Source organism: Rattus norvegicus, chromosome 3, assembly GCF_021556685.1.
Source record: "Rattus norvegicus strain SHRSP/BbbUtx chromosome 3, alternate assembly SHRSP_T2T, whole genome shotgun sequence".
In the NCBI taxonomy this organism is placed as follows: domain Eukaryota; kingdom Metazoa; phylum Chordata; class Mammalia; order Rodentia; family Muridae; genus Rattus; species Rattus norvegicus.
Genome location: NC_141536.1, coordinates 13,445,424 through 13,472,816, shown reverse-complemented (window position 1 = coordinate 13,472,816; position 27,393 = coordinate 13,445,424). Strand labels below are relative to the sequence as shown.

Sequence of the window (27,393 nt, the reverse complement as noted above, 5' to 3'; positions counted from 1 at the left end):
GCAACAAAGCCTATCGCCCTTGGCCTGCACCACTAGGTGAGGGCCTCCCTATGCCCCCCCCAGACATAGACAGGACGGCACCCCAAAAAGAGACTCTGAGGGTGCTGGGAATGCAAGCAGGGAAGGATGGAGACAACCACAGCCAAATGTCACCTTTCCTAGATTGGGTTTTTAAGTTACCTAAAAATCCGTCAGGAGCTGCAGGACCCACTATGGGCACCAACTCAAACGGCGCTGGCCTGTCACCCCTGCAAGGTGGCTGACCTCCTTCTGAGGCATGGAGAAACAGATCCAATGAGTAAAAGTCCCGAAGGAATCTGGAGACTTGGTTCAGGAATGCAGAGGTGCTGGGTGGGGCCCCCACCCTGGGAAGCAGACAAAACCTGAACCTAATGCCAAGACAGAAGATGGGACCAACTGTTTATTCAACAAAAGCCTTTTATTCATTCAAAAATTAACCATTGGATTTATTTCTGCAGATATTTTTTTAAAAAAAATTAAAGTCGGGAGGGCAAAGCTTCCCACTGTGCCCTTATGCCAACTACCTTGCCAGTCCCAGATGACATAGCAGAGGGGTGGGTGGGATACATGCTGCCAGATATGTGAGGCTGGGGAATCCAGGACCTCTGGAATCACAGCCCCCACCTTGGCCTTCCCACCTCTAGCTTCACCACTTGCTGGAACGCTGCATCCCCAGGTGCCACTGTGGCTCACCACCACCAGGGGGCGTCCCCCGTGCATCCTTGGATCATGTAAATGTAGAAACACACTAGGAAGAATCTTAGGGGCTTTCTGTTTGGCCAGCAGTGGGGGCTTTCTCAGGAGAGATGCCAGGGATCCCATGCACCGCACGCCCCGCCATCCCCCAGAAGAGACAATGTCCCCCAAAGTGCAAAGGCACCTTCCTCGGAAATCAACTATCGAACTATAGAGCATTTAAAGAAAGAGATGTCAATGCTGCATATATTTTACCTTGTTATTTTAAACCTGGCTAGATACTGAAAAGTCGTGATATGCTCCCAAGTCACCATCGACACAAAGTGGGCAGCAGATGCTGGGAAGAGGGGATCACAGCATTCCTGGCCCTAGAAAGGAGGGTCTGCCAAGGGACCAGGGACCTGGCCTCAATGGCTAGACCACACCCCTAAAGAAAGCAGCATCAGATGGGGTGGGGCCTCTAAAGAAATGAACTTGGAGAGGCCCTCGGGCTGCGCAGAAGAGGCCTGGCCTCAGATTCCGGGCGTGCTGTGTGCCTCAGCTAACTGCTGGTGAAAGAGAGGGACAGACGTAAGTCAGCACACGTCCTTGAACGAGAATAGTGTCCGACACCCTGCCAGGAAAAGGCAGCCCAGGGCTGTCTCAATGTCCAAGGCTTGGGCCAAGGGCATAAACCGTGAAGGCCAAAAACCACACTGGAGGATGCAATCCAAAAAGCCAAGATGCTGAAAGGAAGCCTGGACCCACAGACATCAGTGAACACCTTAGCTGAGGAGCCCCATGCTTAACCCTTGACAGACCCTCAGCTAGGAATCCATTGGATCTTGATGCTACCACACATGCCCATTCACAGAGAGGACGACCAAGGCTCCAGAGAGAGGTCCATTCTCATCCTCTCAGCTAATGTCATCACATCTACTCCCCATCCTAGAGGCCCTGTCAGGGACCAGGCAGCAAGATGACCCAAAGAGGCCTCAAAGAAAATTGCCTGTGTAACTGGAGCCCTGGGGATCTGGTGGGCCAGCAATGGAAACAGCATGAGCAAAGGGCCTACCCATGAAGAGGGTGTGTGCACGGACGGGCTAAGCGTTCCCACTCACTCACAGGGATGGACAGGCAGGACAACGCCACCTCTGGATGGAAGACGTCAATCCTCCAGCTGACAGCTGCTCACCCACGGGTCATTAGCAAGGAAGATTCTGGCCTCCCAGAAGTATGGTGGAGATTACAGGGGAATCGGAGCAGAAGAAAAGCCCCAGGGGCCGCCTTCCCCCTCTCAACGGTGGGCAGAGAGGCTACACAAACCAGAAGCAAGAACTGTGGGCTCGGGTCTGCCTCTGCAGCTGGGAGGCTCACCTGGCAAAGCTCCCCAGGGTGAGGACGAGCCCAAAGGAGCTCACGAGTCTGGGGGATCCTAAAGAAGGGGTAAAAGGGGTGCCTCTGGGTCCAACCACACACTCCAGCAGCGAGGCTGTGTCCCGAGACCGTATAGGGGTTACGCTGTCATTTATACGATTCTGTATCCTCCAGGGCCTACAAAACAGTCAAAGAACGGTGTCACAAACACCTAACTCCAGGCTGAGAATCACACATCATCAACAAGGCCAACCACCAGGCCTCCCAGCCCTGCTGCTGACTGAGAAGGCAAAGACTACAAAGTCCCAGAGAAGCCCAGCTTTGGGCTCCTTGCTTCTCTTCCATGGTTGCCTGGTGTTTCTGGTGGCATGCTGGAGCCGTCTCGCTGGCTTTGGATTCAGCCCTGAGGAGCAGCATGGCCTGCTCCCGTCTCCCTACCCCTTCTCTCTCAGACTCCTAGCAGGGAAGAAGGCTGCTGCAAAGGGTAGATAGAGGCAGGTGAGCAGAGGGGTTCACACGCTATACCTACCCAGCCCCTTAGTTAGCATCAAGGAGGCAGAGGCCAGCAGTTCCCAGAGAAGCCCACTTCATACTCTATTCTGTGTGCCCGACACCCGCTCCCAGTTCCCACTCCCAGAGCAAGGCTCTCCATCTTTTCTCTGCTGCAAACATCAGAGTAAAGTTGCAAAAATTAAAAAAAAAAAAACCAAAAAACAAAAAACACCCCAAGTGTGTTCTTGAAAAAAAGTGTTATGGGCTCCAAGGGGTGCAGAGGAGAGGGGTGGGGGCTTCAGGGCAGAAGCTGGGGGAACAGTGCATTAGCCATCGAGGAATGCCTACCTTCCCCTCTCCAAAAACGGAGCACAGTATCTGAGAAAGAAAGAAAAAAAAAAAAAAAAAGGAAAAGATTTTTTTGGCTTCTTGGCCGCTGCAGGCCACCATCCTCCCAAGTGTGGCGGGCAGGTGGGTGAGGGTGTGCACATGTAAACGGAGGCCCAGCATCCTGGGAGTTTCAGACACACAAGGTAGCAGCAATAGTTAACAACCAATAAATAAAAGGTATCGATTATGTATGAGTATAAAAAAAAAACCCTCAGTTTCCCCACAAAATGCACAAATACTGTTATCACGTGAGTCACTGCCGCTAACACCCTTGCCTGCCAGTGGCCTCACTGCCCCTGGCCACCACTGCAGGGGACCAGGCAGAGACTGAGTTCTCTGAGACACAGAGGCCTTCTCCCAATGGTCAGTATCTTTTAGAACAGAAGGTAGTTTGTTTTCTTTTACATTGTCCATTTGAAATAAAAAAAGAAAAAAGAAAGCACACAGGCCAGACAGCAGGAAGAACGGGACGGCTGCCGAGGGAGGCAGCCCGGCGCTCAGGTTTGCAGAGGGCTGGAGCCTTTCCATTTTGGGTTGTCGTTGTTTGGACAAGCGGAGGTCGTTGACGATGGAACCAGTGGCTTCAGGCGGCAGGTGGATGCAGGGCTGGGGGAAAGACAGCCAGGGCCTGGAGGCTCAAGGGCGGCCGGCTTTGTGGAGACGAGGAAGGCTGGGTGGGCACAGGGGCGGTGTCAGGCTGCGGTGGCCTCATGGCACAGGAAGAGGCTAGTGGTTCCCACACATCTGCAAGACAGAGGGAGGCAGGATGTGTTAACAGCTATGGCGACTGAGGGGTCCGTTAGGGCTCCAGGTTCCTTCGGGTTTGGAAAAATGAATGTGACAGTGACGAGAGACCCTCTAGAGCATCCCAGAATGGAAGATTAGTGCCACAACTAAGAATTAACTCAAACTCAATGATGACGGGGGTCTGAGGTGATTTGGCGGCTCGACTTGTCCTCTGTCTCGATTCAGAGCACACAGCCTATGCCCTTCCCGTGACGTCACACCTCACACCAACGCTGCCTGAAACAGCTTCGGGTTTGAGACGTGTGTGTTATGAATTACAGCTTTTTTTCTGTTTCCGTTTACTGCATCTATGACATTTTTCTGTTCCCACAGAAACATCATGCTTTAATTATAGAAAAAATAAAGACAATAAAACTATATGCATAACAAACTGCTTTTAAAATAGAATTCTTTATGATTTATTAGCTGTAAATATTTGATCTAATGTTTATTTCGTATACTTACGTACCAAGAGCTGTGTCAAAGTTTCTCAGTGAGAAGACGGGTCACGAGCAAAAGAAGTGTGAGAAACTAAAGGGCACTAGAGGGCGCTAGAGGCGCTAGAGGGCACGAGAGGGCCAATCAGCACTCTGGGCTGGAAATCCTGAAAAGTTTGCATGGCCTTTAATTCACCACAAGATTCTTCATATCCCTCCCTGGGAAATAAGTAAGATGATCACCACGGCACACTCTGTAATAGTGAAGGGCCAGCCTGAGTGTCCAATATCAGGGAACTGGTCGTATCAAATATTTACAGCCATTAAACCCACGGATGGCATAAGTCACTAAGGATCCAATCAGAAACAGGATGTGGATTCGGCCCCTCTTCAGCTCATGAAGACAGCCATTACACATTCCAAGGAAAACAGTGGTGTCAACAAGAGCAGGGGGAAATCAGAGTCCTTGCGCCTCAACAGTGAGGACATAAAATGGTGGGAAACAGCATCTGAGGCCTATCTGCCTGTGTCAGTGACATACCCAACAATGTGTTTAAAAATGGCTTTGATTTATGGCCTCTGTGTGTGTGTGTGTGTGTGTGTGTGTGTGTGTGTGTGTGTGTGTGTGTGTGTACATGCACACTCCGAGGATTAAAACCAGAGTCTCTCATGTGCCAGAAAGTACTCCCATACCACTACATCACCACCTCTGTATTTTTATGTTAAGACCAAATCAATCTGTTATTCAATTGTTCAGGTAGGTCTTGAACTCCAGACTCCTGCCTCAGCCTCTGAACAACTGAGATGACGGAGATGATGGGGAAGATGGGGTGATGGGGGTGATGGGGAAGATGGGGATGATAGTGACAATGGTGATGATGGGATGACGGTGACAATGGGGATGATGATGGGGATGATAGGGATGACGGGGATGATGTGAAGATGGGGATGACAGTGACAGTGGTGATGATGGGGATGATAGGGATGACGGGGATGATGGGACTGCAGGGACATAACAAGGAGACAATAGGCCTACACCACCAGACCTGGCAGAACTGCCCGCTTTAAAACGGTTCCTTCTGCATTGAGTTCCCCTCCCAGACTCTCTTATAAAAAGCTCGGAACCTGCCCTGGAGCCAGTCAGCCTCTCGGCCATGCTCATATGGAATTCGGGGTGTCCTGGAGGCTCTTGATTGGACAGTTGCAGAATCCTGCTCCAGCACAGTAGGCTTCCTGATCTATGAGGGTCAGGCGGCAATTTGTGTTATCCTAGGCATGGGAACCGGAGAAAGAAAGCATTTAATGGTGTCCCTAAAAGGAACACAGAGACTACTGGCTGTCTAGTTTCATGTCAATTTGACACAAGTTAGAGTGGTCAGAGAGCAGCTCCAACGGAGAGAATGGCTCCGTAAGATCAGACTGGGGCAAGCCGGTAGAGTACTTTTGTAACTAGTAATTAATGGAATCATGGTGGCTTATACCATTCCTGGGCTGGTGGCCCTGGGTTCTATAAGAAAGCAAGCTGAGCAAGCCATGGGGAACAAGCCAGTAGGCAGCACCCTCCATGGCCTCTGCATCAGCTCCTGCTCCAGGTTCCTGCCCTGTTTGAGTTCCTGTCCTGACTTCCTTCCATGATAAACAGTAGAAATGTAGGTGGAGTAAACCCCTTCCTCCCAAGGCTGGTCATGGTGTTTCATCACAGAAACAGTAACCCTGACTAAGACGGGGGCGGAGGGATAACAGGCAGGACACGGTGGTCAGGAGCAAAGGGAGGAGGTGGATGGGGCAGGGCTGTTGTCCCCTTCCTTCAGCCTCTGTGATCTGCAAACCTTTCTGATTTGCAGTTACTCTTGCTATACCTCAAACACTATCCATCTTTACTGACAAGTTTGTTGTTGTTTCAAAATATGATTTTATACTGTTGCCCAGGCTGGACTGAAACTCTCAAGTAGCCCAGGCTGGCCTGAAACTCCCAAGTAGCCCAGGCTAGCCTTAAATTGGAATGAGGCTAACCCTCATCCCTCAGCCTCTTGAATGCTGAGATTGTAGGTGTGAGACTACACACCCACCAGGAAGCTCTGACTGAAATGTAACTCCTCAAAGATGGTGAACACGGCATCCCATCTGCTTGCTGGAGAGCCGTAAATCTAGAGCCCATCAAGACATTCAAATTCATTTCATCATGATGGATTTTTTAAAAAGTCATCGGTAACCTCTGAAGGATGTCAGGAAAACAGTTAATTCAGGGCTTGAGAGATGGCTTATATGGCAAAGTTCCTGTCAAGCAATCGTGAGGCCCCGTCGGGTTTGACCCCGAGCACCCATGTGAGAGAGAGCTGAGCTTGGCAGCATGTGGGCATCGAGGCACATGGATGGTGCAGGCTGGCCAGCCAGCCTAGCCTGAGCAATGAGCTCCAGGCTCAGTGAGGAATGTGGATCTCAGAGGAAGGCACCTGATGCTAGTCCACGGCCACGCACAAACATGCGGGCATGCACACAAACCAACTCATTTCAGAAGGTGAGAAAGAAGCAAGTGTGGCTGTTAAAACCTGGTTATCAAGGTCAGCAAATCACAGTCAGATTCAGGTTCCCCACAGCGTGGGCTCAGGGAAGGCGGCAGGGCGCACACAGCAGGTTGTCCTCTGGCCTCCATGCTCATGGCATGAGCAGACACACAGTAAACAAATAAGTGTAATATTTTTAAAATGAGCCAGGTGGTGGCCCACACCTTCAATCCCAGCACTCAGGAGGCGGAGGCAGGTGGAGCTCTGAGTTCAAGGCCAGCCTGATCTACATGAGATCCGGGACACCTAGGGCTAGGCAGAAAAACCCTGTCTTAAGAAAAAAAAATTAGGGCTGGAGAGATGGCTCAGCAGTTAAGAGCACCCGACTGCTCTTCCAGAGGTCATGAGTTCAATTCCCAGCAACCACATGGTGGCTCACAACCATCTGTAAAGAGATCTGATGCCCTCTTCTGGTGTATCTGAAGACAGCTACAGTATACTTATATATAATAAATAAATAAATCTTTAAAAAAAAATTAAATAAATAATAATTTTGGCCACTGTGACTATGTCTAGGTCAGATGGGCTAGGAAGTAAACTTTTAATTTATCACATTTATTTTTAATGAAGTTCTCTTTGTACGCATCAATTCTAATGTCTTGTCGATATGAAAGTGTGTCTGTGTAAAGTAATGTTGATAAAGGGGCTGGAGAGATGGCTCAGTGGCTCAGAGTGCTGGCTGCTCTTACGGAGGGTGCAGGTTCAGTTCCCCGTACTCACACCGGTGGCTCACAGTGGCCCCTACCTCCAGCTCCAGTAGATCTCATGCAAATTCTGGCTCCTGAAGGTGTATGCACGCATGCGCATGTATACACACACACACACACACACACACACACACACACACACACACACACGTTTTAAGTGATGTTAATGGGAAGCTTCAAAATGGAGCTCAGACCTTTGAACTGAAGAAGGGCCAGGACATCCTCCCCTTAGCCATCTGGCCCCAACTACCTAGTCTTCAATCTGTCCTCAACCCAGAAAAACTTATTCTCAAACTAACCAGAGGCTGGATTGGGTCTTATAAAAACGTTAAAACGCCACAGAGTTGTGCTTGACTTGAAGACCGGCAGGAGTCCTGAAGACACAGAGAATACGCTGCCGGTCCTGTGGGTGGGTAGTTCCCCACCCTCACCCCCAGCCCTGCCTTGGGACCCGTCCAACTCACCACAGCTCTGGGCCTGGACTATACCAGCCCGTCGTAGAGGGACAGCGCCTGCACAATGGAGGGGTCGGCCTTGGAGCCTTCCTGGAACTCCTGAAGAGTTAGCTTCCCATCAGCGTTCTGTGAACGAGAGAGGTAAGTGGCTGACGGTGGCCATCCGCCTTCGGGGACAGCCTGCCCACAGCTGGTCTCAACGGAACTTCCTGAGTCTAACTGGGTCTTCAGAGGAACCGAGCAGGCAGCATCAGACACCTGGCACTCCTGACACGTCTCTCAGTTCCCCCACCTGGGGACCAGGGAGAGACAATGACAGGTCTGGGGAATGAATATACCACACGTGTCAACTTAGAGACACCGGTAATTCCAGGCTTTCCATCAGCCAAAGTGCCTGTACCTACTCATCTCTCACTCCGTAGCTGGGCTCAGTGCGGCTGGCCTATGCTCTCAGCTACGTGGGAGGTTGAAGCAGGAGGCTCGTGACTTCAAGCCTTGGGCTATATGGTGAGTTCAAGGCCAAAGTGGACAACTTACAGACCTGGCAACATACAGAAGGAGCTGGAGACCGCAGGGGTTAGGGAGTGGCATCTCAGTGGTGCTTGTTGAGATCTTATCTCAATTCCTAGTTTTAAAAAAATAAAAATCCAATACCAGGGGCAGAGGTTTACCATACAGGTGTGAGGACCTAGGTTTGATCCCCAGTAACCACATCAAAATGCCAGGAGCAGTGGCACAGAGCTGTAACCTCGGGGAAGGTAGAGACAGGGTGAGCCTTGTGGCTCACTGGCTGGCCAGCCTTGCCAAATCAGTGAGTCCCAAGTCCCAGTGAGAGACCCCGGTGAGTGAACTTCTGGGGGAGGGTACCCAAGGTTGACTCCTGGCCTAGTCATACATGTGCACGCATGCACGCATGCACACAGGTCATAGAGTGGTCAGCCCTTAGGCTTAATGCTCCAGTGTTTCCCTGGGGTCTCTTCTGAAAACCAGGTCACATCAAGCCCCAGGAGTCCCCGGATGGAACCAAGCTAGTACCTGGGCCTCAGGCACCATTCATATACTTCCAGCACCAGGGAAAGTGACACAGGTGTCGCCCACCTGGCAAGGCCAGTCCTGTGATGGCCAAGAGCCTATATGTGTGATGCCCCTTGCTCCCCCTAACACCTCAAGTCTTCAGGTCACCCTACAAAGGAGGAAGCAGCTGCATCAATCCCCTGTAGTCCAACAAGGGAACTGGCTTAGGGTTACAACTGAGGGACCCCACTACCGTAGGGCAAGGGGTGCCTAACAGGTTCATGGCCTTAGCAAAATCAGTCTGAGTCCCACTACGAGAGGGCTGGTGCTTTCTGCACTCCTGAAAGTTTTCTGAGGACAGCAGAAGCCCTGCTCCTCCCAAGTGTTAATCTCCTTTCCTAATGAAGAGCTCAGAGCTCTCAGGGCAAGCCTGGTACCATGCAGCAGTTGGTAGGAAGCCTGGTGATTTGTATTCTCCTAGAGGCTGGAGAGGCTGTCCCTTCACCTCACTGTTTCAAATTTCCATGTAAATCAAAGTTATTTTAGTTTGGGGGGGGAAGTTTTAGATTGGGGGTACACCTCAAGTAGGGCTCAGGCGTTGTATGTGTACAAAGCCCTGTGCAACCCTCAGCAACACCAGAAAAGCAGAGGAGGGCCTTCAGAGAGTCAAAGGAACCGTAGAGTTCTGCAGAAACAAGAAAGGGGGTCCGGGCAGGTGGCCTGGCATGCACAGTGTGAGCTGGGCAAGCATGAAGACTTGAGTGTGACTCCCAGCACCCACCCTGAAGCCAGGCATGGTGGTGCGTGCCTGTAACTCCGGCCAAGGCTGAGGCAGGAGGATCGCTGGGGCTCACTGGCCAGCCAGTCTAGCTCAGTCAGTGAGCTCCAGGTTCAGTGAGAAATTCTGTGAGCAACAGAAGATGCTTGGTGTCATCCTGACTGATAGACAGACTGATATGCGCCCCCGCACACGTGCACACAAACACACACACACACTCTCTCTCTCTCTCTCTCTCTCACACACACACACACACACACACACACACACACCAGTACACGTGTGCATACAACAAAGACACATACATACACGAGAAAGAGGTTTTTCAACCCAGGGTCTGTGGCTAAAATGCAGTGGGTCTGTGGACACAGATGAGGGGGCAGACAGTTCCCAGAACCTCAGATGACTATCAGAACCTGTGGCACCCAGGACCTGCTCACACAGCCACTACCTGGATCAAAGCGTCAACTTACGCAACAAACATGCCCGCCGTGTTTGCGCAGTGCTAGCGATGAAACCAGGACCTTGCACGTTGTAGGCCTCCACCACTGAGCCATATCTCAAAACTCCAGCACAGACTCCCTTTAAAGCATGCCTCAGAATCCAGCCCCACCCCTGCCGTCGCCCGAAATAACAACCTGCTTCTTGGCCACTGAAAGGATCACTTTTACACACTTAGGGCCATTATTGTGAGAAGCCTGGGTTTTGTAGAATGTCAAAACAGTCTAGGATTAAAAAAAAAAAAAAAAAAAATGAAGGCCAAGGGCCCTGGCTAATTGCAAGGAACATCCTAGAAGGTCCCTGGGAAACTCACCGAAAACCCTGAATGGCTACTGGCTGCAAGCCAAGTTGACTGGCCTGAGCCAGTCCCAAGGATCAGTGGCAAAGCCTGGCCAGGCCCAGGCTCCCCATGCCCCACCTCACCTTATCCATCATGGCGAAGATCCGGTCCACCCTCTTCTCTGGTGTGTTCTCTTCTTCTGGGAGCTCCACGGTGTTCCCCTGTCAAGGTCGCACACACCAGGCTGGGCCCGTGCAGCAGCCTGGGGCTCGTGGCTAAGGAAGCCCCTGCCCAGCCACCAGGCCACTAGGTCGGCACTTTGACCTTTGAACTCATAACTAAAGCCTTGCCTTAATATCCTGGGCTGGTGGCAATGAGGATCATGTCTCTCTCCCATTCTCCAGTCCTAGAACTTCAAAGGGACGTCTGGAGCTAACACCCACCTAGTCCCTGCCTGACCAGCAAGTGAGGATGCCCATGGCTACTGGCTACTCAGCCAGCAATGTTTGGTCGGCCTGGATTGCCCTGAGACGGGGGAATGATTCTGCAGGCCATTGGCGGCCTTCCCGCCACCCCTTCCCTCCTGGGACTCACCACCATCTGGTAAATGGCATCCACTATGTCCAGCATCTCGTTTCTGGTGATGTAGCCGTCGTTATCCAAGTCATAAAGCTTGAAGGCCCCTGTGGTCAAGCAGCCAGGTGGGGGTCACCCTGGGCCGGGGCAACAGTAGCTCCTCCCCTCCCCCTCCCTGTGACCCTATGCAAAGTCCAAGGTCAGACCTTTCTGCCAAACATCAGGCCAACATACTGATAGGAGAGCACATTCCTACACCAGTGTAACCAGAGCAGAGATAAACCAGCTATGGCAGGGTGGCTCACACCTTTAATCCCAGCACCCAGGAGGCAGAGGCAGGCCGATCTCTGAGTCTGAGGGCAGCCTGGTCTACCGAGTGAGTTCTAGGACAGCCAGGGCTACACAGAGAGAGCCTGTCTTGAAAAACAAAAGAAGATAAACTACACACAAAATCAGGAATCTTATGCAGAGGCCCACATCCCTAATCGGCGCATTCAGGAGGCAGAGACAGGAAAATGGTGGGTTCAAGAACATCCCAGGCCACACAGTACACTCTAGACCAGCCTGGACTATATAGCGAGAACTTGAAAAAAACCAAGGATGAGGCTGTCGTTCAATAGCAGAGGACGTGCCCAGCACGGGCAAGGTCCTGAGTTCTGTCTCCAACATGGCAAAAAATAATAATAATAATTTTGTAAATATGTAGGTACTGGTCTACAGGGACTGAGGTCGTGGTGTGTGTGAGGACGGTGAGTCCCCAGAGGTTGGGAGACCCTGGAGGAGACAGCCAGGTCTTTGAACTGGGTCACGAGATTGGCCTCAGAGCCCTCCTGAATCCCAGACACCAAGGCTCTGCCTCCCCTGACTCTCATCTTCAGGCCCCTCCTCACAGTGGGCAAAAGGAGGAACTAAAGGCATGCACGGGTGTGTGTGAGGAAAGCCCTCTTCTGTTTCTAGCACAGACGCCATTGTGGATGGGGAAAGCACCCACCAAGCAGGGCATGCCACACAAATGCCCCTCTTCTAGAAAATTCCCTGCTACTCCCGTGTGACAGCCGAGGACCCCCCCAGGACACTCATGTCCTTGACTAAGTGGCTCTTCCCAGCCTTCCAGATGCAGCCTTCACATAGAGTCCTGGCCTGGAGCCCGCTCCTGCTGCAGCAATGCCTCCCTGGGCTCACCAGGCTCTCAGTCAGTTCCTCCTCTAGCCGCTCAGCCAGCTCCTCCTCCTCCCTGCCTCCCCCACAGCATTAGGGAATTTAGGAACCTGTCACTGTGACAGACCGACAGCCACTACTACATCAAGCACTCATCCACCTTAGCCCCAGGTAGACCCTCAATTCCCACCCGGTACCAGGGTAGCACCTTCACCTAATGTTTGTTGATTGAGTAAACGAGGGATATCAATATGGCTGAAGATCTGGGCCCAGCAGGATCTGGATCCTGTGACCCACAACCCACAGGATCTGCCATCTCAGTACCATATCTGCCTGAATGTTATTCTTGGTCCCACCCACACCCCAGACCCTGCAGTCTGCCCCACCGATGTGACTGTGAACTTTGCCTCACAAAATCCAAATTACTCCCTATGGGACCTTAATCCGTCCCAGAAGGGCAGGGTGTCCTCTTGCTCTGGCCCTGCACAGATGGCCTGGCCTGCTTCCTTGGCCACATTGGGCCCACCTGCCCAGGGCCCACTGCCCAGGCCTCTGGGAATGCCCTGACCTCCCAGAGCAGGACACCATCTGTGGTCACCGCTGCAGGTGTCTAGCGCCTCCTCCTGGCAAGGGCTGGGGCTGCAACCTTCTAGCCTGGTTGGGGGTGTGGCGGGGGACAGGAAACTTACACCTCAACTTCTCATCCAGGGTCCCCCTTGAGGTCACCGATAGAGCCTGGATGAATTCGGAGAACTCGATCCTGCCATCCTGAGGGAGACAAAGGCTTCGGTCAGCAACAGACCTCGTGATGGGCAGTGACAGACAAAGGACATCGATGGCTGACGGACAAAGGACAGGAGGGAAGGAATGAGGGGCAAGGAGAGGGGAGGAGGGGAGACAAAGCTGGAAGAGGGATAGGAGGCAGCAGAGACCGAGACGCTGATGCCTGCTACACTAGTAAGCACTGAAAACTCATGCTCACTGGTGCTCGGTCAAAGAGCCAGGCACAAAACTCTAAGCCTCAGTTTCCTCATCTGTACAATGGGGGTACTGAAAGAAACCACACCACAGGAAATGGTGGCCAAGACTGTAATTCCAGCATTTGGAAGGCAGAGGCAGTAAGATGGGTTCAAGGCCAGCATCAACTCCATAGAGAATCCAAGTACAGCCTGGGCGGCCTGGCTAGTTTTTGTTTGTTTGTTTGCTTGTTTTTGACTACTTGACACAAGCTAGAGTCTCTGCGAAGAGGGAACCTCACTCAACTAAGAAAATGCTCCCTCCTGGGTTCGGTCCCCAGCTCCGAAAAAAAAAAAAAAGAACCAAAAGAAAATGCTCCCTCTAGATTGGCCTGTGGGGTATTCTCGTAATTAATGATCAGTGTGAGTGGGCCACCCCGGGGCTGGTGGTCCAGAGGTGTGTAAAAAAGCCAGCCAAGCAAGCCACAAAGAGCGGCCTGGTAAGCCACACTCCTCCGTCGCCTCTGCTTCAGCTCCTGCCTCCAGGTTCCTGCCTTGCCTTACGGACTGTGGTTGGGAGACAGGAGCTGAGTCGAACCCTCCTCCCCAGGCTGCTTTTTGTCACAATGCTTATACAGCAGCAGAAACCTAACGAAGACACTGGGTTAAATAAGACCCCCTTCTCAAAAAAAATCAAAACGGAAACGCCAACCCCACAGATGGCTGTCTGCTTATCCCAACCCCACACCTAGCGTTCGTCACACTGTGAACCCCAGTTCCAACTCCTGATCTTCCTACCCCTAGAGGACTCTGCTTTTTGTTTGTATCCATGAGAAAACTCTCGGATATGTGCCTTCATACACGTATGCAGCTCTCTGTGTATTGCATGTGCAAGCCAGTGTATTTATGCACATGAACATGGAGCACTGAGGTGTGTATGCACATGTCGGTCTGGATCTGTGCTGGTGTGTGCCGGTGTCACACCTCTGTGTGCCATCATGCCCACGTGCATACGTGCGCCCGGCCCTGAGTGGGGAACTGTGCAGCGGGGGAGGGGCTGGGACGCAGCCGCTGGAGGAGCTCGTACCGGGCCAGACCCAGCAACCTGCAGCTCACCTTGTTCTCGTCGAAGACGTTGAAAACAAACGTGGCGAACTTGGTGGGGTCTCCAAATGGGAAGAACTGTTTGTAGATCTTCTGGAAGCCAGCGGCGTCCAGCTGCCCACTGGGGCAGTCCTTAATGAAACCCTTGTACCTGCAGATGGCAGAGCACGTAGCAGAGAATGTCACCCACCAGGGGCTTCTGCCAGTGAGACCCAGGAAAGCCATGAACCCCTCCCTCGTCCAAGACAAGGGCCCCACGACACTGATAACAGTGTCCCGTGGTCTGATGAACATGGAGTGAGATGTCACAGGCATGGGATTAATGCCTCTGCCGTTCATTGGTTGTGTGATCCTGGGCAAATCACTCCAGCACTCACATGATCCTCAGAGGCAGCACAGGGATTTGCCTGGACATAAAACTCCTGGCCTCCCTGTCTGACACTCCTCACAGAGCAGTTAAAATGACTCCCACCAATGATGCCCACGAAGCCTCACTCCTGGCTGTATAGTGCCCCGACAAGGACTGGCATCTGGCACCTGTACCATCCCTGCCCCATCCCTTCTCTAAGGGAGCAGAACAAACACCCACTGGGACCACACACAGGGCTCAGAAGACCCTTTGTACTTACTCTGGTTGGATGTGTCCACCCTTGCCCTAGTACCCAGCATGAGACCCTCCCAATACCCAGGCGACTTGAGAGGCCAAGCCACAGTCTAACGCAGCCATCCACCAGCACTGCCAACCTAAGCAAACGCCTTCACCTCTCAGAAAGCTCACGTATGAACCACGATGATCACCACGCCAATCTGGCTAGACTTGGGTGACATGATGAGTGTCACCCTGGGGGCCTGATATCTAAAACTCCACCATATACACTCTCCAATATCGAGCAATGCTACAAAGCCATGTAAAAGAGTCCCTAGTGTGACCATCAGCACACGTGTGGCTTTAAGTCAGTGCCTGTGTGCACTGGAGGCCTCTCCGTCCCTCAGGTGGGGCAGGCTCTCTTCTGAGGACCATTCCTCCCACGATGGACAGCCAGAGCAACTGGCCTCAATCAGCAGAGCATCCAGACCAGGGACTTTGTTACCTTTATTGAACTAGTCTTATGGGCAAGGTACTGAGAAAGCCCATTTTCAAGACAGAGAAACTGAGGCTGCAAGAGAGGAAGTTACTAACAAGGTCATTCAGTCCACCCTGATGCTATAAAGGGGAGGGAAGGTGAATCTGGGTCACTGACTTTCCTATGGTCTCCTCACTACCCACCAGAAGGTTCCATTTGTCTACCATCCTCAGAGTAGAGATTCTGGGAGTCAGGAGCTAGGAGCCTTCTGTGATACTGTGCCTCCCCCACCCACAGAGCTAGTCCCAGTGCCATGAGGTAGGACAGTGATCCCATTTTACAAATGAAGCCACAGCTGCCAGCCTCAGCTCTCTGCTGCTGTGCCCTTTGCTGACCATTCTCTTTTCAGCAGCTTATTTTCTCACATCAACACAGCACAAAACTTCTCCAGATCCACGGAGGTCCCCGCATTCTGTTCTGGAAAAGTCTCAAAGGGCCTACTTGCCCTGGCAACCCTGGGGAGTGTGGGGGGCACTGTGGACCCTGTTACAGGCCACACACCAGAATGAAGCGGAGTCAGGCTGTGAGGGACCGGACACTGGACCTGAGCCTCCTTCCTTGATGGTATCGCCAGCTTCCTTCCTGGGGCCAGGGTGCAGAGTTTTAGGTTGGCTCCTGACTGCCAGACCCAAAGCCAGAACTCCAGAATCCACAGGATTCTGCCTACTTCCGCCCTCCCCTCCCTCCTCCTTCCTTCTCCATTCTTTCTCTACCACTGCCTGCTGCTCAAAGGCCGGTGACAGTTACTCAAAATCAACAAAATAACAAAAGCCAGCTATGGCTGTGCCTGCCTTTAAACCCGGGAGGCGGAGAAGCGGTTCTCTGAGAGTTTGAGGCCAGCCTATATATGGTGAGTTCCAGGTCAGTCAGGACTACACGGTGAGACCCTGTCTCAAAATAACCAAAAATGAAGAAAAGGGAGAAGAGACTCCTGAAGCCCTGCAGGAGGCCCAGAGGAGCCGGCTCCCGAGTGGGAGAGACTCCCCGCACTGCACCAGCAGAAGTCATTGGCACTGACATCAGGGGCTGGTGGCAGGGTGCCAGTCTCTATTGAGAATCCAGCTACCCCTACAGAGGCTGTCACTGAACCCCACCCCATCAATAGGAGGCTGGAGAACCCCACCACCGCCAAAGAGATGCTGGAAGCCAGGAGTTCCAGCCCGCACAGAAGGCCCCATCATGTATTCTCCACAGCCCCTTGATGTTTAGTATCCCCTGAGGTCTGTAAGCTCTGTGGCCTTACTCACCCTGACCTGTCGCCTGCCATCAGCCTGTCTAACCCTACTAGGGTAAGAGTCCTGACCCACCCTTAGCCAAAACCTCCATGACAGGCAGCCTTTAAGGTAACTCTCCCACTCATTCAGGCCTGCTTACAAATCCTGGCTGACCTGAGCTTCACAGCCTATACAAAGTATCTAACTGGAAGTGTCTGCCTGGAAAGGTGAATGAGCCACTGGGTGGGGCTGAGAGTGAGAGCCTCGTTGCCCGGGTCTGAGCCCCATTGACCTAGAGAATCCGTGGACAAGACTAGCAAGCTGTGGACAGAACCACCAAGCTCCATGCACAAGCGTAGCATGCCAATGGTGTGTGTGAGGCTCTGGTGTCCAGGGAGGGAGAGATAGTAGTCCAGGGTAACCCAGGCTGTTAGCAGAAGCAGAGCCCCTACTATTCAGCCTCCCCACCTCCCAGCCTCTTCTCTGGGAGGAGATGCAGGCTGCGCCACCCCCATGTCAGCGCCCGGGAAAGCAATTATACTCAAACATTATATAACCCCACTATTCGTCCTCCTAAAGTGGAGGAGGGGACCTGCCCTGACTAGAATGGTGAGGGAGAAGACTGGGGTTCTGTAGCAAACTGGTACCTCAGGTAACTGGCATGGTCAATGTTTCAGGAAGGGAGTCTCAATGCCAAGAGGACAAGAGGACCTGGGGGCCTAGCACACAGGCCCGCCTCACTCAGAGAAGACAGGAGTGAGCGTGGGGTTGGGGGAGGGGGGGTGTTATCACCGTCTCACACACACACACACACACACACACACACACACACACACCTGCCTATAGGGAGCGTGTGGAGGCCAGAGGCCAGTGTCAGGCATCTTCCCCAATTGTTGGCTTCCTGATATTTTGAGACAGGGCCCTTCACTGAATCCTAGGTCCCTCACTAGCCAACTAGGTAGCCAGCAAGCCCCAGAGTCCTCTGCCTCTGAGATAACACCCCACCTCAGACATACATTGCTGCACCCTGGGTATTTTTTTAAAGATGTATTTATTCTTGTTTTATGATGAGTGTTTCTGCTTGCCTGGACCCCAGGAAAGGCTGCACCCGCTGAGGGCTAAATCCAAGGCTTGTCCCTGAGCTCTGCAGGATCGATTTTGCCAAATGATCCAACCAAGCGTGTATATATACAAGGTATGCCCCTGACGTTGAGAAAAACCAGAGGACATCACATATTTCCCAGGAATGAGTTGTTTGCCACTGTGTGAGCACTTGGAACCGAACCCTGGTCTTCTGCAAAAGCAAGGAGTGCTCATAACCACTCCACCAGACCTCAAGCCTGCTCCTAGCTTTCTACGTGGATTCTGGGAAGCTGAGCTCTGGTTCTTACTCTGCTGAGTGAGCTGTTCCCCGAATCTCAGCTTCAGTTTTTCTTAAGCAGGGGTCTGGCTTCTCATGCAAACCTGGCTTGACCCTGCTACCTTCTACCCAAGCCTAGTATGCAAAATCCAGGACAGGAGTGTTCCAGCCATGTGACACTCTGCTTGGGATGTGGCCAGTCTGTTTTGGGGACCAGCTCTTAGGGGTGGAGGTGAGAATGTGAAAAGACGCCCCAGAGGTGATAACTGCATCCTTAAGTCTGGGGCAGGGAACCTGTCACCTCACAAAATCCTAAGCGCTGTGACTGTCACATGAGTCACTCCCAATGGGGTGTGCGTATGCAGCAGAGGCAAGGGACGAACGCAAGGGGGAATGCCATGACGGAGAGATCCCAGCAAGGCCACTTAGGCTTGGTTTCCCATCTCCCACATAGCCTAGCCAGCTAAGATATCTGGAGAAACTTGTCCTTGGAAAACTGTCCCCATCCCCTCATGCCATCATAATTTTTTTTTCTTTTTCTTTTTTTCGGAGCTGGGGACCGAACCCAGGGCCTTGCACTTGCTAGGCAAGCGCTCTACCGCTGAGCTAAACCCCCAACCCCTCATGCCACCATAATTAAGGCAGCATCTGCTTCCCAGGGAACAGAATCTGGATGGTACGTAGCTAAATGGGTAGATATGGTGCGGACACCTCTGCCACAGCTGGGAGAGGAGCAGGGAGGGGTGCAGCTTCAAGGGGTGCACGGAGGCCGCCTAAGGGGATTGTTCCTTTTGTCATCTCTTCAAAAGCCTCCCTGCCTGGGCCCACCCCTACCTCCCCACAGCTCCCTAGAGGAGGAGGGTCTCTCCTCCCTTTTCCTTCCCCTGGCTTCATGGGCCCCTCACAGCAAGAAGCCAGCATACATGAGCCAGTAATCATTGGAGCATGAAGGAGAAACAAGCAAGATCCAAACTACGACCTCTGCCATGGCACGCACAAACACACACTCACAAAGCTGTACGACCTAGAGTGCCTTCACTTCTCCAAGCCGATCTCTTTAACTGTAAGACGAGGCTACTTCTAGAATTCAGGACTCCCTGAAGGGCGCTCAGTGTTAGGATAGCACCTGTCCACAGAAGCCCTGGGGACACGAGGGTACCTGCAGCCATGTGGGGCGGTCCAGCTGGCCCTGCCGAGATGCTTGCAGATAGCCCTCCTGGGCCCACCCTACAGTACAGGGGAGAGAACAGCCACAATCCACGATCCTACCGCCTTCCACCTCACTCCCTCCTTTCTCCTCCGCATACTTGGATTTGAGCAACTGGGACACCATTTTGCTTTCATTCAGCTTGATGTCCCTGTCACCGTCAAGGCACTGCAAACTTGAGCCCCTGTGGTATTCCTCAACCAACCCCTGTTGTGCTTCTGACCACCCACAAGGATGAGGCCAGCTCTGTGGACACTGGGTTGGATCTAAGATTAGAGAACCTGGGACACAGGAAGGCATCCCCCGCACCCAGTGTCCTTGCAACCCAGGCCCTGAGTTCTAGTCTTGGTTCCTCTAGCACTATCTGTGTGGCAGGCATAGCATCACTTGGGAACCCTGAACAACAAACAGTGTTAGATGTGTGCACTAAAGGTTTCAAGAGACCAGAACATCTGGCTCCAGGTCCAGCTCCCCTGACATTGGCTGAGGGATGGGATGCAGGGAGACAGTGACCACAATGGAGGGATCCCCGAGTTTGAGGCTAGTAAGAACAGGAAAAAGATGTGAACGAGACCTGGGCATTGGCAGGACAGGCGTGGGAGGTCCACAGTTTAACCTCTAACCCGGCAGGATCTTAGAGAAAGTCCCAAGCCATAAAAGGAGTTTTCGGTTATCCAGTGATAACCAATGGGCTCGTCTTGTGTGGTAACAGTTCTATAACGGCCCACAACACTAGAGACTGATCAGAGCGCCACAATGTGTGACCCACTGCTGCCTGCACATAGTAGGTGCTTCCCGCAGGGGCAAGCCTAAATCAAGCAAAAGTCAGGAAGCTCCCCGGGAAGGAGGCAAACTGGAGGAAACCCAGCTTCAGGAGAGCTCAGCAGGGCTGGACCAGCAAGGGAACTCATAAGCACAAGCATAGCCTACCATCTGCAGTGTTTGCACCAGAGAGCCCAGGGGCTGCCCATAGGAGGCAGGGAGGTGTCCACGCAGGAAAAAAAGCTAGGGAGACAGCATTGGGGTAGGACAAAGGAAGCAGGCAGACCTAGAAATGAACTGTTCCTAAAGGAAGTGGCTACATACGAAATAACCAGAGATGGATCAGCCCCGCCCCTCCTGGGTCAGCTTCTCTCCACACCTGCACTCCCTTGCCAAGGCCTGCAGGCTCATGGTTCTGGCTCTGCCCACCTAGGCAGATCTTCAGTGGGAGCCAGCCCAGTCAGCAGAGCCACGGGTCTGCCCTTTCTGCAGCATGGAATCTGCTGTGCAAGTTTAGGAGTAGCCCTGGAGGATCTGGGCTCTGTTCCCCTCAACATAAAGGTCCCCAAGTTCATCTCCTTTCTCCTCCTGGGGTTGGCCTTACAGTGAGAGCCTCTCCCATCTGCTTCATATTGCTCGGTGGCACACACTACCTGCTCTCTTCCCTCAGGGCCCAGAGCAGGCATTACTAGTTCATCACAGATCTCACTAATTCCTCACTGCTACATTTTCTGTTTGCTCTGTGACATACCTCTTCAGAATCTTTCTCAACACAGAATTTCAGAAAGATTGGAGCTGCCCACCTTCATCTCATATTTATTCTCTCTCTCTCTCTCTTTCTCCCCCAACCCCCGCTCCCTGCCCCAAGGTTTCTTTATAGCCCTGGCTATCCTGGAACTCGCTCTGTAGACCAGGCTGGCATCGAACTTAGAGATCAGCCTGCCTCTGCCTTCCTGAGTGCTGGGATTAAAGACATCATCACTGAACCAGATTCATTTAGGATTTAAATGAGGCAAATTAGTCCAAAGTGGAGACGAGACGTCACACGGCCCGGCGTGGCTTAGTGATGAAGTCAGTGTACACAGCCAGGTATCTCCCGACTTGTGTCTCATCTTCAGTCAGCCCACTGGATCCTTTTGGCTTTGTTTTCCGTGATTTTGCCTGCTTGTATATCTGTGTATCATATGTGCACCTGGTGCCCAGAAGAGCATGTTGGAACTGAAGTTACAGACAACGGTGAGCCAACATGTGGGTGCTGGGATTCTAACCCAAGTCCCCTGGAAGGGCAGTCAGTGCTCTTAACCTTGAGCCATCTCTCCAGCCTCCAGCTGGAGTCTTAATGAATGCCACAAAGTGGGGCTGGGTAGACGGCACAGTCAGTAAGGTAGACATGAAAACCTGAGTTCGGATTCCCAGCACCCCTGTGAAAAGCTCAATGTGGTAGCATGCATTTACAATCCCAGCACTGGAGATATTGAGGAAGCAGAGACGGGGCTCTCTGGAGCAATCTGGACAGCCAGCCTAGTCAAGTTGGAGAGCCCTTAGGTAGCAGTGAGGGACCTTGTCTCAAAAAACAAGTTGGCCAGGTGGTGGCAGTACATGCCTTTTCCTCTCAGAACTTGGGAGGGAGAGGCAGGTGGATCTCTGTGAGTCCTAGGCCAGCCTGGGCTACAGAGAGTTTCAGGCCAGCCTAGGCTACATGGTGAGATTCTGTCTCAAACAACCAGAGAGATGGCCGCAGAGATTGCTCAGCAGTTAGAAGTACTTACTGCTCTTGTCGAGGAGCAGGGCTTGACCCCCAACACCCACAGCCTACTCACAGAACAGGGGATATTGATCTGTCCCGCAGCCACACCCACCCGCAGCCACGCCCATCGCAGCAGCCACGCCCACCACAGCAGCCATGCCCGCCCCAGCACACAGGCGCTTCCTCTACTCACCACTGCTGTACTTCCTTTTCAGTGACTGCAAGAGAAGAGAAGAGAAGACCAGAGGTTAGATAGCAGTCCCAGGACACAGCCATTGCAGAGGTGGGGCTCCCTCCTACCGCCTTCCCCACGGCAGTCTGCCCCACATGACAGTCAGCCAACTCTGAATAAGGACATACACCCCTAGTAAACAGGGAACGATAGGAGAAGACAGGGCCCTTCCCCAGGGCCCACTGCCTGCTGCTGCTATGAAGGGGCACCTCCAAAACACCTTCAGAAACCTGGGTTCCCTGCTCAGAAAGTAACTTAAGGTATATTCATTCAGCCAGGTGTGGTGACCACGAGCCTTAATCCCAGAACTTGGGAGGCAGAGTCAGGCAGACCTCTGTGAGCTCCAAGCCAGCCTGATCTACGTCTTTTCTCAGCTCTCAGTTCCAGGACGGGAGGGTCAGAGTGGGTGCTGCTTCCAGGCCTGGGATGGGCAAGGACTCTCTTGAGGACCAACTCTCTGGGAGCCAGACCTCCTCACTGCCCTACCGACAGCCCTCTCAGTGGCTGTCCAGGTCTTTACTCTCAAGATATGACCAGATATGGCAGCTGAAAGGATCCTCACGTAGGGCTGATGCTCATGCCAAACCCAAACTGACAAGTCTACCGAACAGTAGAGTGAATGGGTTTTTTTTTTTCTTTTCTTTTCTTCAAAGTATTGAATCGAAAGTTTGAGCTGAAACCAAACCACGCTTTCCAACACATCGCCAAATGCAAACAACAAACCACGCTTTCCAACACATCGCCAAATGCAAACAACAAACCTTCGAGGCCAGGCACTCGCCTTTAGTCCCAGCAATGGGGAGGCAAAGGCAGGGGGATCTCTGTGAATTTAAGCTCAGACTACAGGTCTACAGAGTGAGACCCTGTCTCGAAAACAAAACAAACTAACAAACAAACTAACAAACAAACAAACAAAAAAACCTTCAAGACCACAAGCTCTCTGCCTGGGTGACCATGAGAGGGATTGCTGGGCTCTCTGTGCCTCAGTTTCTCCAAACAGTACCTGCCTGGGAACTCTGTCCTAACAGACGCATGGAGCCCTGGCTCCTCATTGTGGCCCTCAGAGGAGCTCAGCATGGTGACAGTGAGTGATGCTCCTTGTCAGGCAGCAGGTGAGAAAGGAGCTGGGATACCTCCCCGGGGAAGGGGAGGAAACGTGGCAGACTCAGGGAGACCCCGCTACAACAAGTGTTCCAAACAAACTCAAACGTAACATCTGCTAGGCCCCATCTGTGCTGTGACTCAGCCATAGCCCCCAGCAGTCCCCAGAGAGCAATCTCTAGCCTGGCTCCAGGTGGGCGAGCATAGTGAGGCACAAGAGACCTGGATGCAGCAGTTGGGGATTCGGACCTGAAGTCTTGGAACCTAGGGTCAGAAGCCTGGGTGGGCTGGTGGCCTTCCTGCCTCCTCACCTGCACACTTCCCAGCAGCCCGTGTGGATCCTGCAGAATGGTTTACCCGGAGCAGTCACCTAATAGAGTGGGACCCCGCCTCTGCAAGGCCAGAGCAGGCAGTGCAGCTACATTTCCAAGAGCAGATTCTGGCAGAGGTTACAAGGTAGCAGGTGAAGCCAGGGGATGCAGAGGGGAGGAGACTGAAAGACAACCCAGCTGTTGCTCTAATTCCTTTTCTGTTGCTGTGATAAAATGCTGACCAAAAAGCAAGCAATCCGGGGAGAAAAGGGTTTGTTTCATCACACAGCGTACAGTCCATCAAAGAGGGAAGTCAGGGCAGAAACTCAGGCAGGAACTGAAGCAGAGACCACAGAGGAATGCTGCTCACTGGCTTGCTCTCCAAGGTTTCTCTGCTTGCTTTCTTATGCCACCCAGGACCATCTGCTCAGGGGCGGTGCCACCCACCACTCGTCAATCAAGAAAATGTCTGTAGATTTGCTCACAGGCCAACCTGTTGAGTTATTTCATCAACTGTTCCCTCTTCCCAGATAACTCTAGTTCATACCAAGCCAACAAAAACCAGCCCCCCACCCCCACCCCATGCCAGACTGCACTGAACTGCCCTGGACCTGCCACCCCCGTGATCTCTGGGTGGAGATGGCAGGAAGTGGAGACAAGGGTGACCGGCCTCTGAGGACCAGACCTGAACACCTGAACTCGAGGCCAGGTCCAAGGTTAATGGGCTGGGTGTGCCTCGGAAGACTGCTTCTCCTCTTTGAGCTCTAGTGTCCTCATCTATAAGCAGGTTTGCTGTCCTCTGCCTGTACAAGAATCCCATCGGTAGGTGGGACAGCCCCTCCCATCTTCCCAAGGAGGAAACTAAGGTTCAGACAAGCCTACTCAGGTGCTGTAAGGTTACCAGAGGTCACTGTCCCAAGAGCTGGATGATGCCTCCCTCCCAGGCCCAGAATGGAATGCTTCTTCTAACCATGAGGAGACGAGCTATCTGCCTTTGTGTGAGGAGCGACTTGTGGACCACTGATGACGGGAGGAAGAGGCAAAGGCTTGAATGGCAGGGTCACCGGTGACCTCAGCTAAGTCTTAGGAGGCCGGAGAAATATTCCTGGGGAATCCTGATGTCTTAGCTTCCCACCTACAATCTTCCAAAGCCCGCCCAGGACCTCTCCTTTCAGCCTCTGGTCTGCCTTACCCACTCTCAGTCCAGAGCTTCAGGTCTACTGTTCTCTCAGCAGAATTGTCCCTAACACAGGACCGGGGAAGAACAGCAGGCAGCTAAGCCCCTGGGATGTAAAATGAGATTGAAGAAAAAAGTCCTATCCAGTTAAAGCAGCTACCTCAGCTTTATCAGACATTTGAAGTCACCAAGTGTCCCCAGCCTCTGAGATTTCTAGAGATCCCAACTCTTCACCTCCTAGAAACTCAGATGATCCTGGAGGGTGGCAGTCAGGGTCCCACCTACCCAACCCTTCTGCCAGCTAGGGTGCTTGGACAGAGGCTAGGCAGGCCTGTGCCACCACAAGTCAGAGGTGTGTACAGCCTGTACATCTTAAAGCTTAGCAACAAAGAGGCACACGTTACACACCGGCAAGGGCGTCCCTGTATCAGCCTCTCCTGTGCTCCCCTTTGAGGAAGTGCCCTGACAGCTATCTCAAGATTCACTGAGGGGGCTGGAGAGATGGCTCAGAGGTTAAGAGCACCAACTGCTCTTCCAGAGGTCCTGAGTTCAATTCCCAGCAACCACATGGTGGCTCAGGACCATCTGTAATGGGATCTGATGCCCTCTTCTGGTGTGTCTGAAGACAGCTTCAGTGTGCTCACATATATGAAATAAATAAATCTTTAAAAAAAAAAAGATTTGTTTTTACTTTCATTAGGGGAGGAGCTCTGGTGTCGGGTCAGAAGGGGATGTCAAGTCCTCTGAAACTGGAGTTACAGGTGATCATGAGCCACCACGTGGGTGCCAGGAATTGAATGAGGACCTCAGGAAGAGCAGCCAGGGCTTTAACTGCTGAGCCGCCTGTCTGGCCCTTGGCTTCCAGCGTCGTTGTCCCAGTCGTTCCTGCTGGATTCTCTAGCTGGCCCCAGCTGTAAGCAACATTGTCCACAGCACCCCTAAGTGTGCTCTAGTGGTTCAGTTCCCCAACCACGCACAGCAGAAGGCAATGACGAAGATGAAGGCTCATTGATTACCTTTGCTCGGGGTCACGGGGTCTTGAGAAATAGATCAGCTATTAAGAGTTCTTACAAAGGACCTAGCTTCGTTCCCAGCACCCACATCGCAGTTCACAACTGCCTCTATCTCGTTCCGTGGGACCTGACGCCGTCTCCTGACCCCCCCAAGGCCTGGCTCTAATCAAGAAGCATAACTGGACTAATCCGGAATGTGAGGTGATACTAGACCATCAGTTCTACAGCTCGAACCAGCCACAGCCACGGAAGCCCAAACACACCAGAGGAAGATGCTGACAAAGAGGCTAAAAAGAAGAGTCAGTTAAGAAGGGAAGAGGAGGAGAGAGGAGAGGAGAGAGAAGCCGTGGCGAGACAACATGGAAGCTGACTATAGATTCCACCCTGAACCTTTACAGGTTGTTACAAATGCTCTCGAGGGATGGATGTGTATAGGGCTTTGTATGTTTAGGTGGGCAATTATATCTTTTTTTTTTTCTTGGAGCTGGGGACCGAACCCAGGGCCTTGCGCTTCCTAGGCAAGCGCTCTACCACTGAGCTAAATCCCCAACCCCTGGGCAATTATATCTTATCAATTGGATCAAAGGTTTAAAAAAAGAGTCAGTTAAGCTCGTAACCCGTAACCCTCGTACACAGACTGGGGTGGGGGTCAGGGGGTCAGGGGTCAGGAGGGATCTCGGGGGTGGGGGGAGGTGCTGAAATCCCTGTGAGGCACTGGGGGAGCCGGGTGGTAAAGAGATGCTGTGGGACCTCTGTCAGGATTCAAGGGTAGCAGCTGGATTGACTATCATGCCCCTGTCCTGGGAACTGTGCCCAAGAACTTGGGAGCGAAGGCTGTGATGCTGTTGAGTAAAACTGAGGGGGAGGCTGGTTGGGGTAGGGCAGGGGACAGGGGGCAGGGGAGGAGCCCACAGCCTCAGCCAAGCCTCCCCTGCAGTGCTACACTCACAACCTGAAGAGAAAGAATCACGGTCTGTGTGTCCTCCACAGCACGGGGGACCAGGAGGCAGCCTGGGGTCCTACGCTCATGGAATCAGATCACCACAGAAACCTGGGAAGAGCAATCTAGGGGTGCAGATCTGCCTCAGCCTTGGGACCAGACACAAAGGGAGCTTCTCAGTATGCAGCTCCCAACTCCGTCCCATCCCCCTTCTAACCCTCCGCCTCCAGCCTCCAACCAACTGTGAAATTAACAGGCCATCTCCTCGGGCTCCCCTCCATGCATCTCTGCTCCAGGCTTATCTCGCAGGCTTCCTGTACAGAGCTCAGGGTTCAAGCTCCAGGCTCAAGACTGAGGCTCAGGGATCAAGGCTCAGGATTTAGGCTCAGCTTTCCAGACTGAAACTGGAAGCTGAGGATAAATATCAGTGATGTCATTCAGGTAGGCCCCCAGTGCCCTGCCGTCACCCCAAGTCAATGAACCTACTCAAGCTTCCTGAGTGTCCTATGCCCCGGGCACTGAATGACCTGTGTCCATCTTCCTGACCCTTGACCTTCTCTTTCCCTAGTAACACCCCAACACACGGCCAGTCAGAGATCTGCCCAAGTGGGTACAGAGTGGAGAGGGCAAGGGAGTGTGAGGAAAGACCCCGGTGTCAGCCAGGTCAACAATGCAGGCCAAGGCCTCCTGCCCTTTTCAGTGCTGACATCATGCCAAACGCAAGCTTGTGTCTCTGAGCCTCGCTCTGTGCATCTGTCTAACAGGAAAAGCAGTTTCACAGGGATGTTGCAGGGAAAATGCACTTAGCTTAGTACCTGCAGGACCCAATAGAGACATGTTCTCTCCCCAGCTGGGCACCCCAGGACCTCCACAGAGGGCCTGTCCTTAGAGCCAGCCCAGCTACGGGACAGGGGCTAGAACTCCCTAATGTGTG

At 52.6% G+C, this 27,393-nt stretch overlaps 1 protein-coding gene across 2 annotated transcripts in view; it reads right to left on the bottom strand.

Annotated features, from left to right (window-relative positions):
* Positions 1 to 420: 420 nt before the first annotated feature.
* The window catches only part of Ncs1 (neuronal calcium sensor 1), a 48,035-nt gene continuing 21,062 nt past the window's right edge, over positions 421 to 27,393 (bottom strand). The window contains exons 2-8 of one of the 2 annotated variants that reach the window (XM_087654316.1): positions 21,879 to 21,903; positions 14,284 to 14,422; positions 12,901 to 12,979; positions 11,072 to 11,160; positions 10,621 to 10,698; positions 7,914 to 8,030; positions 421 to 3,699 (exon numbers count right to left, since the gene is read on the bottom strand). In XM_087654316.1, coding sequence (XP_087510442.1) covers positions 7,932 to 8,030; positions 10,621 to 10,698; positions 11,072 to 11,160; positions 12,901 to 12,979; positions 14,284 to 14,422; positions 21,879 to 21,903 — 509 coding nt within the window. In that variant the 3' untranslated portion in view covers positions 421 to 3,699; positions 7,914 to 7,931. 2 annotated transcript variants of the gene reach the window in all.